General features: G+C 41.8%; 1 protein-coding gene across 1 annotated transcript; it reads right to left on the bottom strand.

Moving 5' to 3' along the window:
• Positions 1–11,467: 11,467 nt before the first annotated feature.
• LOC109733590 (glyceraldehyde-3-phosphate dehydrogenase 1, cytosolic) lies at positions 11,468–14,886 on the bottom strand. Its single transcript, XM_020292814.3, has 12 exons — positions 14,625–14,886; positions 14,490–14,513; positions 14,295–14,395; positions 13,807–13,922; positions 13,633–13,732; positions 13,003–13,149; positions 12,854–12,914; positions 12,668–12,765; positions 12,249–12,391; positions 12,061–12,144; positions 11,882–11,971; positions 11,468–11,779 (listed from the first exon to the last, which is right to left on the bottom strand). Exons 1-12 carry the CDS (start codon positions 14,626–14,628, stop codon positions 11,734–11,736), a joined length of 1,014 nt encoding a protein of 337 aa, XP_020148403.1. The 5' UTR covers positions 14,629–14,886; the 3' UTR covers positions 11,468–11,733.
• Positions 14,887–15,223: the final 337 nt, after the last annotated feature.

Raw genomic sequence — 15,223 nt, forward strand, 5'->3', positions numbered from 1 at the left:
TATTATGTTTCCGGTTAATACAATTCTAGCATGAATAATAAACATTTATCATGATATAAGGAAATAAATAATAACTTTATTATTGCCTCTAGGGCATATTTCCTTCAGTCTCCCACTTGCACTAGAGTCAATAATCTAGTTCACATCGCCATGTGATTTAACATGAATAGTTCACATCACCATGTGATTAACACCCATAGTTCACATCGTCATGTGACCATCACCCAAAAGGGTTTTACTAGAGTCAGTAATCTAGTTCACATCACTATGTGATTAACACCCAAAGAGTACTAAGGTGTGATCATGTTTTGCTTGTGAGATAATTTTAGTCAACGGGTCTGTCACATTCAGATCAGTAAGTATTTTGCAAATTTCTATGTCTACAATGCTCTGCATGGAGCTACTCTAGCTAATTGCTCCCACTTTCAATATGTATCTAGACCGAGACTTAGAGTCATCTAGATTAGTGTCAAAACTTGCATCGACGTAACCTTTTACGACGAGCCTTTTGTCACTTCCATAATCGAGAAACATATCCTTATTCCAGTAAGGATAATTTTGACCGCTGTCCGGTGATCTACTCCTAGATCACTATTGTACTCCCTTGCCAAAATCTGTGTAGGGTATACAATAGATCTGGTACACAGCATGGCATACTTTATAGGACCTATGGCCGAGGCATAGGGAATGACTTTCATTCTTTTTCTATCTTCTGCCGTGGTCGGGTTTTGAGTCTTACTCAATTTCACACCTTGTAACACAGGCAAGAAACTCTTTCTTTGACTGTTCCATTTTGAACCACTTCAAAATCTTGTTAAGGTATGTAATCATTGAAAAAACTTATCAAGCGTCTTGATCTATCTCTATAGATCTTGATGCTCAATTTTTAAGCAGCTTCACCGAGGTCTTTCTTTGAAAAACTCCTTTACGCTTTGCAGAATAATTCTACATTATTTTCGATCAACAATATGTCACTTACATATACTTATCAGAAATGTTGTAGTGCTCCCACCCACTTTCTTGTAAATACAGGCTTCACCGCAAGTCTGTATAAAACTATATCCTTTGATCAACTTATCAAAGCGTATATTCCTACTCCGAGATGCTTGCACCAGTCCATAGATGGATCGCTGGAGCTTGCATATTTTGTTAGCACCTTTAGGATTGACAAAACCTTCTGGTTGCATCATATACAACTCTTCTTTAATAAATCCATTAAGGAATGTAGTTTTGTTTATCCATTTGCCATATTTCATAAAATGCGGCAATTGCTAACATGATTCAGACAGACTTAAGCATAGATACGAGTGAGAAACTCTCATCGTAGTCAACACCTTGAACTTGTCGAAAAACCTTTTTGCGACAATTCTAGCTTTGTAGATAGTAACACTACTATCATCGTCCATCTTTCTCTTGGCGATCCATTTATTCTCAATTTCTTGCCGATCATCGGGCAAGTCAATCAAAGTCCATACTTTGTTCTCATACATGGATCCCATCTCAGATTTCATGGCCTCAAGCCATTTTGCGGAATCTGGGCTCACCATTGCTTCTTCATAGTTCGTAGGTTCGTCATGGTCTAGTAACATAACCTCCAGAACAGGATTACCGTACCACTCTGGTGCGGATCTTACTCTGGTTGATCTACGAGGTTCAGTAATAACTTGATCTGAAGTTTCATGATCATCATCATTAACTTCCTCACTAATTGGTGTAGGTGGCTCAGAAACTGGTTTCTGTGATGAACTACTTTCCAATAAGGGAGCAGGTATAGTTACCTCATCAAGTTCTACTTTCCTCCCACTCACTTCTTTCGAGAGAAACTCCTTTTCTAGAAAATTTCCGAATTTAGCAACAAAAGTTTTGCCTTCGGATCTGTGATAGAAGGTATACCCAACAGTCTCCTTTGGGTATCCTATGAAGACACATTTCTCCGATTTGGGTTCGAGCTTATCAGGTTGAAGTTTCTTCACATAAGCATCGCAGCCCCAAACTTTAAGAAACGACAACTTTGGTTTCTTGCCAAACCACAGTTCATAAGGCGTCGTCTCAACGGATTTTGATGGTGCCCTATTTACGTGAATGTAGCTGTCTCTAATGCATAACCCCCAAAACGATTAGTGGTAAATTGGTAAGAGACATCATAGATTGCACTATATCCAATAAAGTACGGTTATGACGTTCGGACACACCATTATGCTGTGGTGTTCCAGGTGGCGTGAGTAGTGAAACTATTTCACATTGTTTTAACTGAAGGCCAAACTCGTAACTAAAATACTCTTCTCCACGATCAAATCATAGAAACTTTATTTTCTTGTTACGATGATTTTCGCTTCACTCTGAAATTATATGAACTTTTCAAATGTTTCAGACTTCTGTTTCATTAAGTAGATATACCCATATCTGCTCAAATCATCTGTGAAGGTCAGAAAATAATGATACCTGCTACGATCCTCAATATTCATTGGACCACATACATCTGTATGTATGATTTCCAACAAATCTGTTGCTCTCTCCATAGTTCCGGAGAACGGCGTTTTAGTCATCTTGCCCATGAGGCACGGTTCGCAAGCATCAAGTGATTCATAATCAAGTGATTCCAAAATCCCATCAGTATGGAGTTTCTTCATGCGCTTTACACCAATATGACCTAAACGGCAGTGCCACAAATAAGTTGCACTATCATTATTAACTTTGCATCTTTTGGCTTCAATATTATGAATATGTGTATCACTACGATCGAGATCCAACAAACCATTTTCGTTGGTGTGTATGACCATAGAAGGTTTTTATTCATGTAAACAGAACAACAATTGTTCTCTAACTTAAATGAATAACCGTATTGCAATAAACATGATCAAATCATATTCATGCTCAACGCAAACACCAAATAACACTTATTTAGTTTCAACACTAATCCCGAAAGTATAGGGAGTGTGCGATGATGATCATATCAATCTTGGAACTACTTCCAACACACATCGTCACCTCGCCTTTTACTAGTCTCTGTTTATTCTGCTACTCCCGTTTTCGAGTTACTACTCTTTAGCAACTGAACCAGTATCAAATACTGAGGGGTTGCTATAAACACTAGTAAGTACACATCAATAACATGTATATCCAATATACCTTTGTTCACTTTGCCATCTTTCTTATCCACCAAATACTTGGGGTAGTTCCGCTTCCAGTTGACCAATCCCTTTGCAGTAGAAGCACTTAGTCTCAGGCTTAGGACCAGACTTAGGCTTCTTCACTTGAGTAGCAACTTGCTTGCCGTTCTTTTTGAAGTTCCCCTTCTTCCCTTTGCCCTTTTCTTGAAACTAGTGGTCTCATCAACCATCAACACTTGAAGTGGTCTCGTCAACCATCAACACTTGATGTTTTTCTTGATTTCTACCTTCGTCGATTTCATCAGCATCATGAAGAGCTCGGGAATTACTTTCGTCATCCCTTGCATACCATAGTTCATCTCGAAGTTCTACTAACTTGGTGATGGTGACTAGAGAATTCTGTCAATCACTATTTTATCTGGAAGATAAACTCCCACTTGATTCAAGCGATTGTAGTACCCAGACAATCTGAGCACATGTTCACTAGTTGAGCGATTCTCCTCCATCTTTTTGCTATATAACTTGTTGGAGATTTCATATCTCTCAACTCGGGTATTTGCTTGAAATATTAACTTCAACTCCTGGAACATCTCATATGGTCCATGACGTTCAAAACGTCTTTGAAGTCCTGATTCTAAGCCGTTAAGCATGGTGCACTAAACTATCAAGTAGTCATCATATTGAGCTAGCCAAACGTTCATAACGTCTGCATCTGCTCCTGCAATAGGTATGTCACCTAGCGGTGCATCAAGGACATAATTTTTCTGTGCAGCAATGAGGATAATCCTCAGATCACGGATCCAATCCGCATCTTTGCTACTAACATCTTTCAACATAATTTTCTCTAGGAACATATCAAAAATAAAACAGGGAAGCAACAACGCAAGCTATTGATCTACAACATAATTTGCCAAATACTATCAGGACTAAGTTCATGATAAATTTAAGTTCAATTAATCATATTACTTAAGAACTCCCACTTAGATAGACATCCCTCTAATCCTCTAAGTGATCACGTGATCCATATCAACTAAACCATGTCCGATCATCACGTGAGATGGAGTAGTTTCAACGGTGAACATCACTATGTTGATCATATCTACTATATGATTCACGCTCGACCTTTCGGTCTCCGTGTTCCGAGGCCATATCTGTTATATGCTAGGCTTGTCAAGTTTAACCTGAGTATTCCGCGTGGGCAACTGTTTTGCACCCGTTGTATTTGAACGTAGAGCCTATCACACCCGATCATCACGTGGTGTCTCAGCACGAAGAACTTTTGCAACGGTGCATACTCAGGGAGAACACTTATACTTTGATAATTTAGTGAAGGATCATCTTATAATGCTACCGTCAAACAAAGCAAGATAAGATGCATAAAGGATTAACATCACATGCAATCAATATAAGTGATATGATATGGCCATCATCATCTTGTGCTTGTGATCTCCATCTCCGAAGCACCGTGCTTGTGATCTCCATCTCTGAAGCACCGTCATGATCACCATCGTCACCGGCGCGACACCTTGATCTCCATCGTAGCATCGTTGTTGTCTTGCCAACTTATTGCTTTTACGACTATCGCTACCGCTTAATGATAAAGTAAAACTATTACATGGCGATTGCATCTCATACAATAAAGAGACAATCATATGGCTCCTGCCAGTTGCCGATAACTCGGTTACAAAACATGATCATCTCATACAACACATTATATCACATCATGTCTTGACCATATCACATCACAACATGCCCTGCAAAAACAAGTTAGACGTCCTCTACTTTGTTGTTGCATATTTTACGTGGCTGCTACGGGCTTAGCAAGAACCGTTCTTACCTATGCATCAAAACCACAACGATAGTTTGTTAAGTTGGTGCTGTTTTAACCTTCGCAAGGACCGGGCGTAGCCACACTCGGTTCAACTAAAGTGAGAGAGACAGACACCCGCCAGTCACCTTTAAGCAACGAGTGCTCCGAACGGTGAAACCAGTCTCGCGTAAGCGTACGCGTAATGTCGGTCCGGGCCGCTTCATCTCACAATACCGCTGAACCAAAGTATGACATGCTGGTAAGCAGTATGACTTATATCGCCCACAACTCACTTGTGTTCTACTCATGCATAGCATCAACACATAAAACCAGGCTCGGATGCCACTGTTGGGGAACGTAGTAATTTCAAAAAAATTTCTACGCACACGCAAGATCATGGTGATGCATAGCAACGAGAGGGGAGAGTGTTGTCCACGTACCCTCGTAGACCGACAGCGGAAGCGTTATCACAACGCGGTTGATGTAGTCGTACGTCTTCACGATCCGACCGATCAAGTACCGAACGTACGGCACCTCCGAGTTCTACACACGTTCAGCTCGATGACGTCCCTCGAACTCCGATCCAGCCGAGTGTTGAGGGAGAGTTTTGTCAGCACGACGGCGTGGTGACGATGATGATGTTCCACCGACGCAGGGCTTCGCCTAAGCTCCGCAACGGTATTATCGAGGTGTAATATGGTGGAGGGGGGCACCGCACACGGCTAAGAGATCTCAAGGATCAATTGTTGTGTCTATGGGGTGCCCCCTGCCCCCGTATATAAAGGAGCAAGGGGGAGGCGGCCGGCCAAGGGGAGAGGCGCGCCAAGGGGGGGAGTCCTACTCCCACCGGGAGTAGGACTCCTCCTTTCCTTGTGGGAGTAGGAGAAGGGAAGGGGGAAGGAGAAAGAAGGAAGGGTGCGCCCCCCTTCCCTAGTCCAATTCGGAGGGTGCGGCCACCTTTTGAGGCCTTTCTCTCCTTTCCCGTATGGCCCATTAAGGCCCAATACGAATTCCCGTAACTCTCCGGTACTCCGAAAAATACCCGAATCACTCGGAACCTTTCCGAAGTCCGAATATAGTCGTCCAATATATCGATCTTTACGTCTCGACCATTTCAAGACTCCTCGTCATGTCCCCGATCTCATCCGGGACTCCGAACTCCTTCGGTACATCAACATACATAAACTCATAATAAAACTGTCATCGTAACTTTAAGCGTGCGGACCCTACGGGTTCGAGAACTATGTAGACATGACCGAGACACGTCTCCGGTCAATAACCAATAGCGGGACCTGGATGCCCATATTGGCTCCCACATATTCTACGAAGATCTTTATCGGTCAGACCGCATAACAACATACGTTGTTCCCTTTGTCACCGGTATGTTACTTGCCCGAGATTCGATCGTCGGTATCTCGATACCTAGTTCAATCTCGTTACCGGCAAGTCTCTTTACTCGTTCCGTAATGCATCATCCCGCAACTAACTCATTAGTCACAATGCTTGCAAGGCTTATAGTGATGTGCATTACCGAGTGGGCCCAGAGATACCTCTCCGACAATTGGAGTGACAAATCCTAATCTCGAAATACGCCAACCCAACAAGTACCTTTGGAGACACCTGCAGAGCACCTTTATAATCACCCATTTACGTTGTGACGTTTGGCAGCACACAAAGTGTTCCTCCGGTAAACGGGAGTTGCATAATCTCATAGTCATAGGAACATGTATAAGTCATGAAGAAAGCAATAGCAACATACTAAACGATCGAGTGCTAAGCTAACGGAATGGGTCAAGTCAATCACGTCATTCTCCTAATGAGGTGATCTCGTTAATCTAATGACAACTTATGTCTATGGCTAGGAAACATAACCATCTTTGATTAACGAGCTAGTCAAGTAGAGGCATAGTAGTGACACTCTGTTTGTCTATGTATTCACACATGTATTATGTTTCCGGTTAATACAATTCTAGCATGAATAATAAACATTTATCATGATATAAGGAAATAAATAATAACTTTATTATTGCCTCTAGGGCATATTTCCTTCAGATCTCCCCAAGGATGTCGTCCGGGAGATCGCTGATGCGTTCCACCGGAGATTCTACGGGTTCCTCAGATCCGGGTGGGGGCGGGGGGCTCGCCGCTTCTCCCCGCGCTGCCAGGTGTGGGATCTACAACCAGCGTCGCCGCTGGTGGGAGCCTCATCTTCTTGGCGCTGGGGCCAGCCGACTCCATTTTCCTTGCGGGTGTCGCGCCGAGCACACGGGTTTGGGCAGAGTAGCCAGAGACGAGCCTAGTGGCAGTGTGAGTGGGGAAGAAGGAGGGCTGGGGTTTTCTGTAGGAGTGGAAAAAGAGGAGCAGGTGTTTTCTGTATGAGTGAGGAAGAAGGTAAGCGGGGGTTTTCTGTACGAGTGAGGAAGATGGGGAGCGGGAGAAATTAGGGGGCGACGAAAGCGGTAGAGTCCGGCGAGCTGCAGTATAAGTGGAAGTGACGAGTAAGGAGGGTTTTTCTGGGATCGCTCCCTCTCAAGGAATATGGGCTTCTCCTCGCAAAAAACAAAAACAAATGGGCTTTAAGATGGATAGGCTTTTGTATCAGCCCAGTCGGCTGCCCATGTTTCGTACTGGTGGGCCTTAACACTAGAGGCAGCCCATTAGAGACACTCTCCAGCTCTCCAGCTTATTGCCCATTCGAAAGAAAATAAGACATGCCTCCACCTTAATTATGGCTCCTCATCGGTAACATTTTTCAACTTGGAAAAAAGTTATAGCTCCTTTTCGGGACGGCTTGGCATCCACCAAATTAGAGGATGGTGTACTGCATGCAGACACTCACACTGGTCGTAGCGCGGCAAAATGAGGGGTCAAATAACATGCCCAAAATGAGGGGTCAAATGACTAGGGGCTCCCCAGGTCGCTCCCTCGCCTGGTTCGACCGGTTAACCAATCGCAAATGCTATTTCTCGCTTTAAGCGAGTCGCCAAAAAGTGTCGCCGAAGGATTTTTTTTTCCTGTACTGTAGTTACTCGGCTCGCCCACCTAATAAAAAGAAAAGGAGGAGAAAAAGCTAACAAAACAGGGTTTCGATTCCTCGCCTCTTGGATAGAAGCTAGCGCCGGTAGCCACTTCCAATAGGTCATGTTCCTCGACGACGTCAAGGCGCGGTCACCTTTAATGTAAAAGAGCCAATTTTTTCCATGTTTTTCTGTTTTATTCCGTTTTTTCCAGGTTTTTTCTTTTCTTTTGTTTCTTCCCCTTTTTCTTCTCTAGTTATTCTTTTTCATTTTTCATTTTATTTCCTTTTTCTTCTCCATTTTTTGTTTGGGTTTCTTTTTCCTTCTCCATTTTTTGTTTTCCTTTTCCGGATTTTTTTGGTTTTCTTTCTTTCTTTTTGTCTTTCATTCTACATTATATACACATCGTCAACATCTTTTCAAATACTTGTTCAACACTTTTCAAGTACTTGTTCAACATTTTTAAACACTTTGCTCAACATTTTTTTATACATCATCAACAATTTTTTCAAATACTTCTTCAACATTTTTCAAATACTTATTCAACTTTTTTTGGATGCTTGATTAAAATGTTTTTAAATACTTGTTCAAACATTTTTCAAATACATGATCAACATTTTTCAAACGCTTGATTTAAAAATTTAAATACTTGTTCAACATTTTATTAAATGCTTGATTAACATTTTTCAAATACTTGTTCAACATTTTCGATGTACTTGTTCAGCATTTTTTCGAATGCTTGACCAATATTTTTCAAATACTTGTTCAGCAATTTGTCCCAATGCTTCATCAACATTGTTTAAATACTTGTTCAACATTTTCAAATACCTTTTCAACATTTTATGATATGCATTCAGAATTTTTCAAATACCTTTTCAACATTTTTAGTACTAATTCAACATTTTCTAATACATGATCAACATTTTTTAAATTTTTGTTCAACATTTTTTTAATAACTATTCAACAATTTTTGAATACTTGTGCTACATTTTTTAATGTGTTTTTGAATAGTGTTTTTATGTAATATATGTATTTAAGATATTATAAAGTACAAAATTTTAAAAAAGCAAAAAACGAAAAAAAAAAACAGGAAACTGCAGGTGCTTCCCCGCGCGCTTGGGCCGGCCAATATGCTCGACTCGCTCAACGCGAGGAATAGTCGTGCCCTTGACCAATGACTTGTTGACCCTTGAAACCGTTGACGATTCAATTTTTAAAATTCAAAATTTCATAAAAAGAAAGAAATATTGTTCGAAAATTTTAAAACAAATTCATAAATTTGAAAAAAAAATGTGGATTTTCGTGATTTGTCTTTTAAAAAGCCATGAAATATAGCGAAAATGTTCACAATTTTGAAATAAAATCATTAATTTGAAAATTTTCATGAAATTTGTGGAAAAAAGTTCACGGATTTAAAAAAATCTTCAGTTTTGAATGAAAATTTCACGAATTAGAACAAATTTCACTGGATTTCAAAAAAAAAAGTCAAGGTTTGAAAGATGTTCATCAACTTTGAAAAAATAATCACAAATTTGAAAAAATTCATTGATTTTGAAAAAATGTCACTAATTTGGAAATATTGTGAACAAATAAAGTTCACAAATTTGAAAAAAGGTTCGCGGATTTGAGAAAAGTTCATTGATTGTGATAAAAATAAATTTCACAAATTTGAATAATGTTAATCAATTTTTAAAAAGTTCACAGGTTTAAAAAAAGTTCACGAATTTGATAAAGTTCACGATTTGAATAAATTTCCAAATTTGATTTTTTATGTATTTTAGAAAATAAAAAAGAAGGAGGAACAAGAAAAATGAAAACAAAAAGTAAAAACCCGAGTGAAAAAACAGATGAAAAATTGGACAAACTAAAAAAGTCTAGAAGGCGCAGAATAAGAAGCAACAGAAGTATTAGAACGCAATAGTATGTGAGCCGTCCGAGTTGGTTACTAAATTTGGAAGAAAACGGTGAGGTTCTGAGTTCGAATCTCAAGACCCGTGTCACCTTATGAAGGTTGAAAAAGAAGAAAAATGGGCCGAGCTCAGGATGCGGATGATGTGCGCCGATTTGTTCAGTTGCCTTTAAACTGGAGCAGGGGAAGGGAGTGTCGTTCTGCTGCTGACTATCTTGTATGGGCTTCTTCGATCCCGGCAGCAGGGGCACAATCAGGAACAAGTTTGATGAGGATAATGGTATGTCAGAGGATGATACCGATCCAGGTGCAGCGACCAAGAGTAATGAGCTTAGAAAAATTCAGAACGCCGCACCCCATGCCTAAGTCAGGATCCACCTTGTGATGCTACCGATGCGTCGAACTCCCTAGCATATTTTAAATTTTTAGAAAAAATAGCACATTTACACAATATAAATGTATGTTGTCACAAAATTTCAAATTAAAATTTTAAAATAGTGTATGTTGTCTCAAAATCTCAAACTAAAATTTAAAACATAGCTCAGAAAACAAAATGACAAATTTGATACTAAATAGTACTCCCTTCGTCCCAAAATTCTTATCTTAGATTTGTCTAGATACGGATGTATCTAACACTAAAACGTCACTATACATCCGTATTTAGACAAAATTAAGACAAGAATTTTGGGACGGAGGGAGTACATAAATAAACTGGGCTTTTGATTTGGCCTCTTGTCACATTGATGTCTAATTAATCATTTGTGTATCTCGAGCAGTGTTTTGAATTTTGATATGAAATTTTATAATAATATACATTGATGTTGCGTAGGAGGAAAAAACCCTCGGGTTTTCGGGGCATTGCATTCTCACCTATCTCTTCATACTCAAGCGACATTCTCTCTTCTATTTTGTTGACCCTCACTTTCGCGGTTGCTTCTCTCTAAGGCGGACACTGTCCTATCAATGCATTTTGGCATCCCACACCTTCAGCAGATCACTTAGCCCCCTTTCATAGCCTATCTCTCTCTGAAAGGCCTCTGATTTCACGATCCAATTTGAAAAGCTGGCTGACAATTGTAGCTCTAGCTGAAAGAAATTTCCCCACTCAAGTGAGGCCCTGGAAAACCAACCAAAGAATGGAAGGAGTGCGCGATGGAGGCCCTCGTAAATCAAATTATAATCTGAACTATAGCCAGGGCAAATCTCTTGATATCGGAGGCTGGTTTCTAGGCATAGGAGCCGTCAAAGGAAAGGCTAGAAGCCTTGGCTTTGATGCACCCCGACTGTACAAAAAGGATCAGAGGTCAAATTAGTTAACCAATTATGATATTTGTGAAAGATAATGAAGCTTCATTCCCTTGCAAGCTGATATGGCGTCTGGAGAACCCAGCTAGCAGGTTTTGCAGCGACCCTCCCAGAGAGCATATAACAAGGAAAAATCTGGTTTTGGAAGCTGAGCCTAAGGGACCATTAACAACAATCCGACAGTAACCACTGCGACAGTAAACGTCCTACTCTCAACAAGGATCGCAGCATCAAACATCTGAACCAACGACAATCTCAAACCAACAAAAAGCAGAAATCCGAGCAGCCACAGACGAGGCGAAAAGCCCACAGAAAGTAAGAGAGTTAATAGAGTTATCTCTCTATTAAGGCAAACACAAGTACTGGACTGAACGATTTATATATTCTTCACAAACCACAACCAAAAAAGAGTACTTGATTAGCAACTCCATTACAGATACTAGTTGATGCGGAAAACAGAAGGTAACTCATGTCCAACTAACATGAACCAGGCGTCGTCTGGCGACGCCATCCACATTTATTCTTCGCATAGACAAAGCAGGGACACCTCTGACCAGGCGCCACAAAGGAAAGCAGAGCACTCTACTGAGTCTTGGCCATGTGGCGGATCAGGTCGACAACGCGGTTGCTGCAGAGGAATAAGTTTCAAGTGTTACAGGCTGAAGCTGAAGCGTTGAAACAGAGACATTGGATGGCATGTAGTAGAAACAAATCCATTATGGCAACTCACCTGTAACCCCATTCGTTGTCATACCACGAGACAAGCTTGACGAAATGGTCGTTCAGAGCAATTCCTGCCTTGGCATCAAAGATGCTCGACCTAATAAATGAAAAAATATAACATGGAGAACGGTTACTATCTGAGAACACTGGTAGTTTTTGCCAGCAGCATTACAACATTGAGCATACCTGCTGTCACCAACAAAGTCGGTGGAGACCAAATCCTCCTCAACGTAACCCATGATCCCCTTGAGCTTCCCCTCAGATGCAGCCCTGGAAATAATTTCCATACTCATCAGTGACACTCGGGTACACTATCAGATCTTCGTAGTATGGGCAGGCAGGAATTAGAAAGTAGATCTTTCTCAACAACGTACTTGATAGCCTTCTTGATGTCATCATATGATGCAGCCTTCTCGGTTCTAACAGTGAGATCAACAACTGACACATCCACAGTGGGAACCCGGAAAGACATACCGGTAAGCTTGCCATTCAGCTCAGGAAGAACCTTACCAACAGCCTGAAACACATCAGATCATTAGGTGAAGTGATGTACTCCAATTAAGAAGAAAACTGAATACTACCATTTTTACTGCAATCAATTATCTGGTCCACTGGGAGCTCACAAATGACAAAAGCAAGCACAATGTTCAAGTATTTCAATTCGCAATCACAGAATAATCTCGTAAGGAAGAACATGTATGCAATATGCACAACATAAACAACAGGCAAAAAAGTAAGCAGTCCATTCAAAACAGCGTCAGAAAACAAATGCACAATGCTGTTTGTGGCATACCTTAGCAGCACCAGTGCTGCTGGGAATGATGTTAAAGCTTGCGGCCCTGCCACCTCTCCAGTCCTTGCTCGAGGGACCATCAACGGTCTTCTGTGTGGCTGAGAGACAAGTACACCAATGTCAAGTTGAAGAGATTACCAAGGCAGATAACTTAAGAGCACTGCCAAACAACCAACAAAATCTTACCAGTGATGGCATGAACAGTGGTCATCAAACCCTCAATAATACCGAAGTTGTCATTAATGATCTGGTGAATGATAATAAACATTATTACAAACTGATCCACAATTCCAAAAGTGTGTCAAGGTAAGACAACGCGAAGAAACAAAACATACCTTAGCTAGGGGAGCAAGGCAGTTAGTGGTGCAGCTAGCATTTGAGACAATGTTAACGTCTGAGGTGTACTTGTCCTCGTTGACACCAACCACAAACATAGGGGCATCTTTGCTTGGGGCAGAGATGACCACCTTCTTGGCACCACCCTAATATTCAGTGAAGAATGTAAGTTATCATCACATCACTAGTGTTGGAAATACATTGCAAAAGCTAAGTCCCTGAAGAACAGTGGCACTTGCATACAGCTAGCATAAACAAATAATTAAATAAACTAGAAGAAGTCAGTATTTGAGATAAAGCAATAAAATTGATGGTTACTACGACACTGAGTGTACTACAATTAAGTCAGTGTTTACTACTAGCATACCAGAAGCAACCAAACCAACTAAACAAATTGGGACAAGCAGCATTAGAGACTCTGCTTTGCTCAACTCTGCTCGAGGGTGTGTGTGTGTGTGTGTGTGTGTGTGTGTGTTTCTCATAAATAAATAAATATACATGGAGCAGGACACAATTGCTAATTGAACTTCAGGTTTCTTTCTCAGCCTTGTATTCAAAGGATCAGAAAAGGCATACATATAGATCGGAAATAGAGTGTGAATGAGCGAAAACCAGAACATCAATTATACCTTCAAGTGAGCAGCGGCCTTGTCCTTGTCAGTGAAGACACCGGTGGACTCCACAACGTAATCGGCACCAGCCTCACCCCACGGGATCTCCTCAGGGTTCCTTTTTGGCAAAAGAACATCAAACATTAGTTTCACAACACAAACCATCCGAAGAGGCTATAATATCAATACTACCTGACGCCGAAGACGGTAACTGGCTTCTCGCCAAAGAGCAGAGTCTTGTCGTCCTTGAGCTTGATGTCACTGTGCTTCCAGTGGCCGTGAACGGTGTCGTACTTGAACATGTAGGTCTGCACATCACACAAACAACAGAATTCAACTCAATTAAACAATCAAACCCGGCAGAATCAGGATATCTAAAGGCATGGTACAGAAGCGACCAATACTACAAGCATAATGAACAAACAATATACTCAGATCGTAGAAATAACACTGCAGGATATATTACCAAATCGTAAAAGGATAACCATGGAACTAACTATTAACAAGCTAGAGACCACTCCAAAATCATGCGAACTCTCAGACCTCATAGAACGCTAACAGAACAACACAAGCAGCAGGTTTGCTAACAGAAGAAATCACAGGTAAAACCACTCTAAAACCTTTCAGACCACCAGATCTGGCTACCGGAGCGTGTGAAAATCGCAGATCGAGGGGCATACCATGTACTCGGTGGTGATGAAGGGGTCGTTGACGGCGACGAGCTCGACATCGTCGCTCTGGAGGGCTACCCTGGCGACGAGCCTCCCGATCCTTCCGAAACCTGAGCAAAAACAGCCAGTCGAGTCAAAACAGAGGCACACCAACACCGATCGCTGAATCCAGAGGTGCGCGCGAGAAGGAGACGGAAAACTCACCGTTGATTCCGATCTTAATCTTGCCTGTATGCGCCCCAAACCAAGCAGAAAGAGCAAAAGAGCAAAATCGATCAGCAAAGAACAATCACCATCAGATCAGGATGCGAAGCAGCAGGAATTCGACGAGCAAATTACCCATGGCGAGGGAGTGGAACTGCCGCCGCGACGCGAGACGGAGATGGGAGGTTGGCTGGGGACGGGACGGGACGGGAGAAGTGTCTGGAAGCGGATATGAAGAGGTGGGGAGGGTTTAATGCCGCCGGTTTTATAAAGCCAGTAGAGGAAAAGGCGAAGTGGAATATCGGGGAAACTAAACAAATCCAGACGAATTGATTTTTTTAATAATGTTCAGACGAATTGATTTCGGGCGAGGTGCGCGGTGACCTGTCCCTTCCACGCCTTTCTCCACAAGGCAGAGCCCTCCGGCTACGGGTGTCTCGATGAGCCGTGGGCCCGCCCTCCGGCGCGGCCCGCGTGTCATTGCGAAGCCTGGGGGTAGGTACACGTCTGGTGGCCGCCCGTGGTTTCTCGGGCAAGAAAGAAAGGACACATAAAATGCGAGGAGCATTTGCTGCCGTTCGTGCGGCGTGGTTTCTCGCGCAAGAAAGAATAAGGCATATTTGCTTTCCCTCCGGTGCCAGGGAGAAAATTACTCGGCTTTCAAATAACGCGGCTAAGAGCAACTCCAATGGGGCGACCCATTTCGTCCGCCCGCGTTTTTTTGTCGGCGCGGA

Source organism: Aegilops tauschii, chromosome 7 (assembly GCF_002575655.3).
Source record: "Aegilops tauschii subsp. strangulata cultivar AL8/78 chromosome 7, Aet v6.0, whole genome shotgun sequence".
Classification (NCBI taxonomy): domain Eukaryota; kingdom Viridiplantae; phylum Streptophyta; class Magnoliopsida; order Poales; family Poaceae; genus Aegilops; species Aegilops tauschii.

Bases quoted from the DNA above. Each gene is read 5' to 3' on its own strand.
- LOC109733590 (XM_020292814.3), bottom strand. The intron at 12,766-12,853 runs GTAAGATTTTGT...CTTGTCTCTCAG, and splicing joins CACTGTTCATGCCATCACTG to CCACACAGAAGACCGTTGAT. The intron at 11,780-11,881 runs GTGAGTTGCCAT...ATTCCTCTGCAG, and splicing joins GACAACGAATGGGGTTACAG to CAACCGCGTTGTCGACCTGA.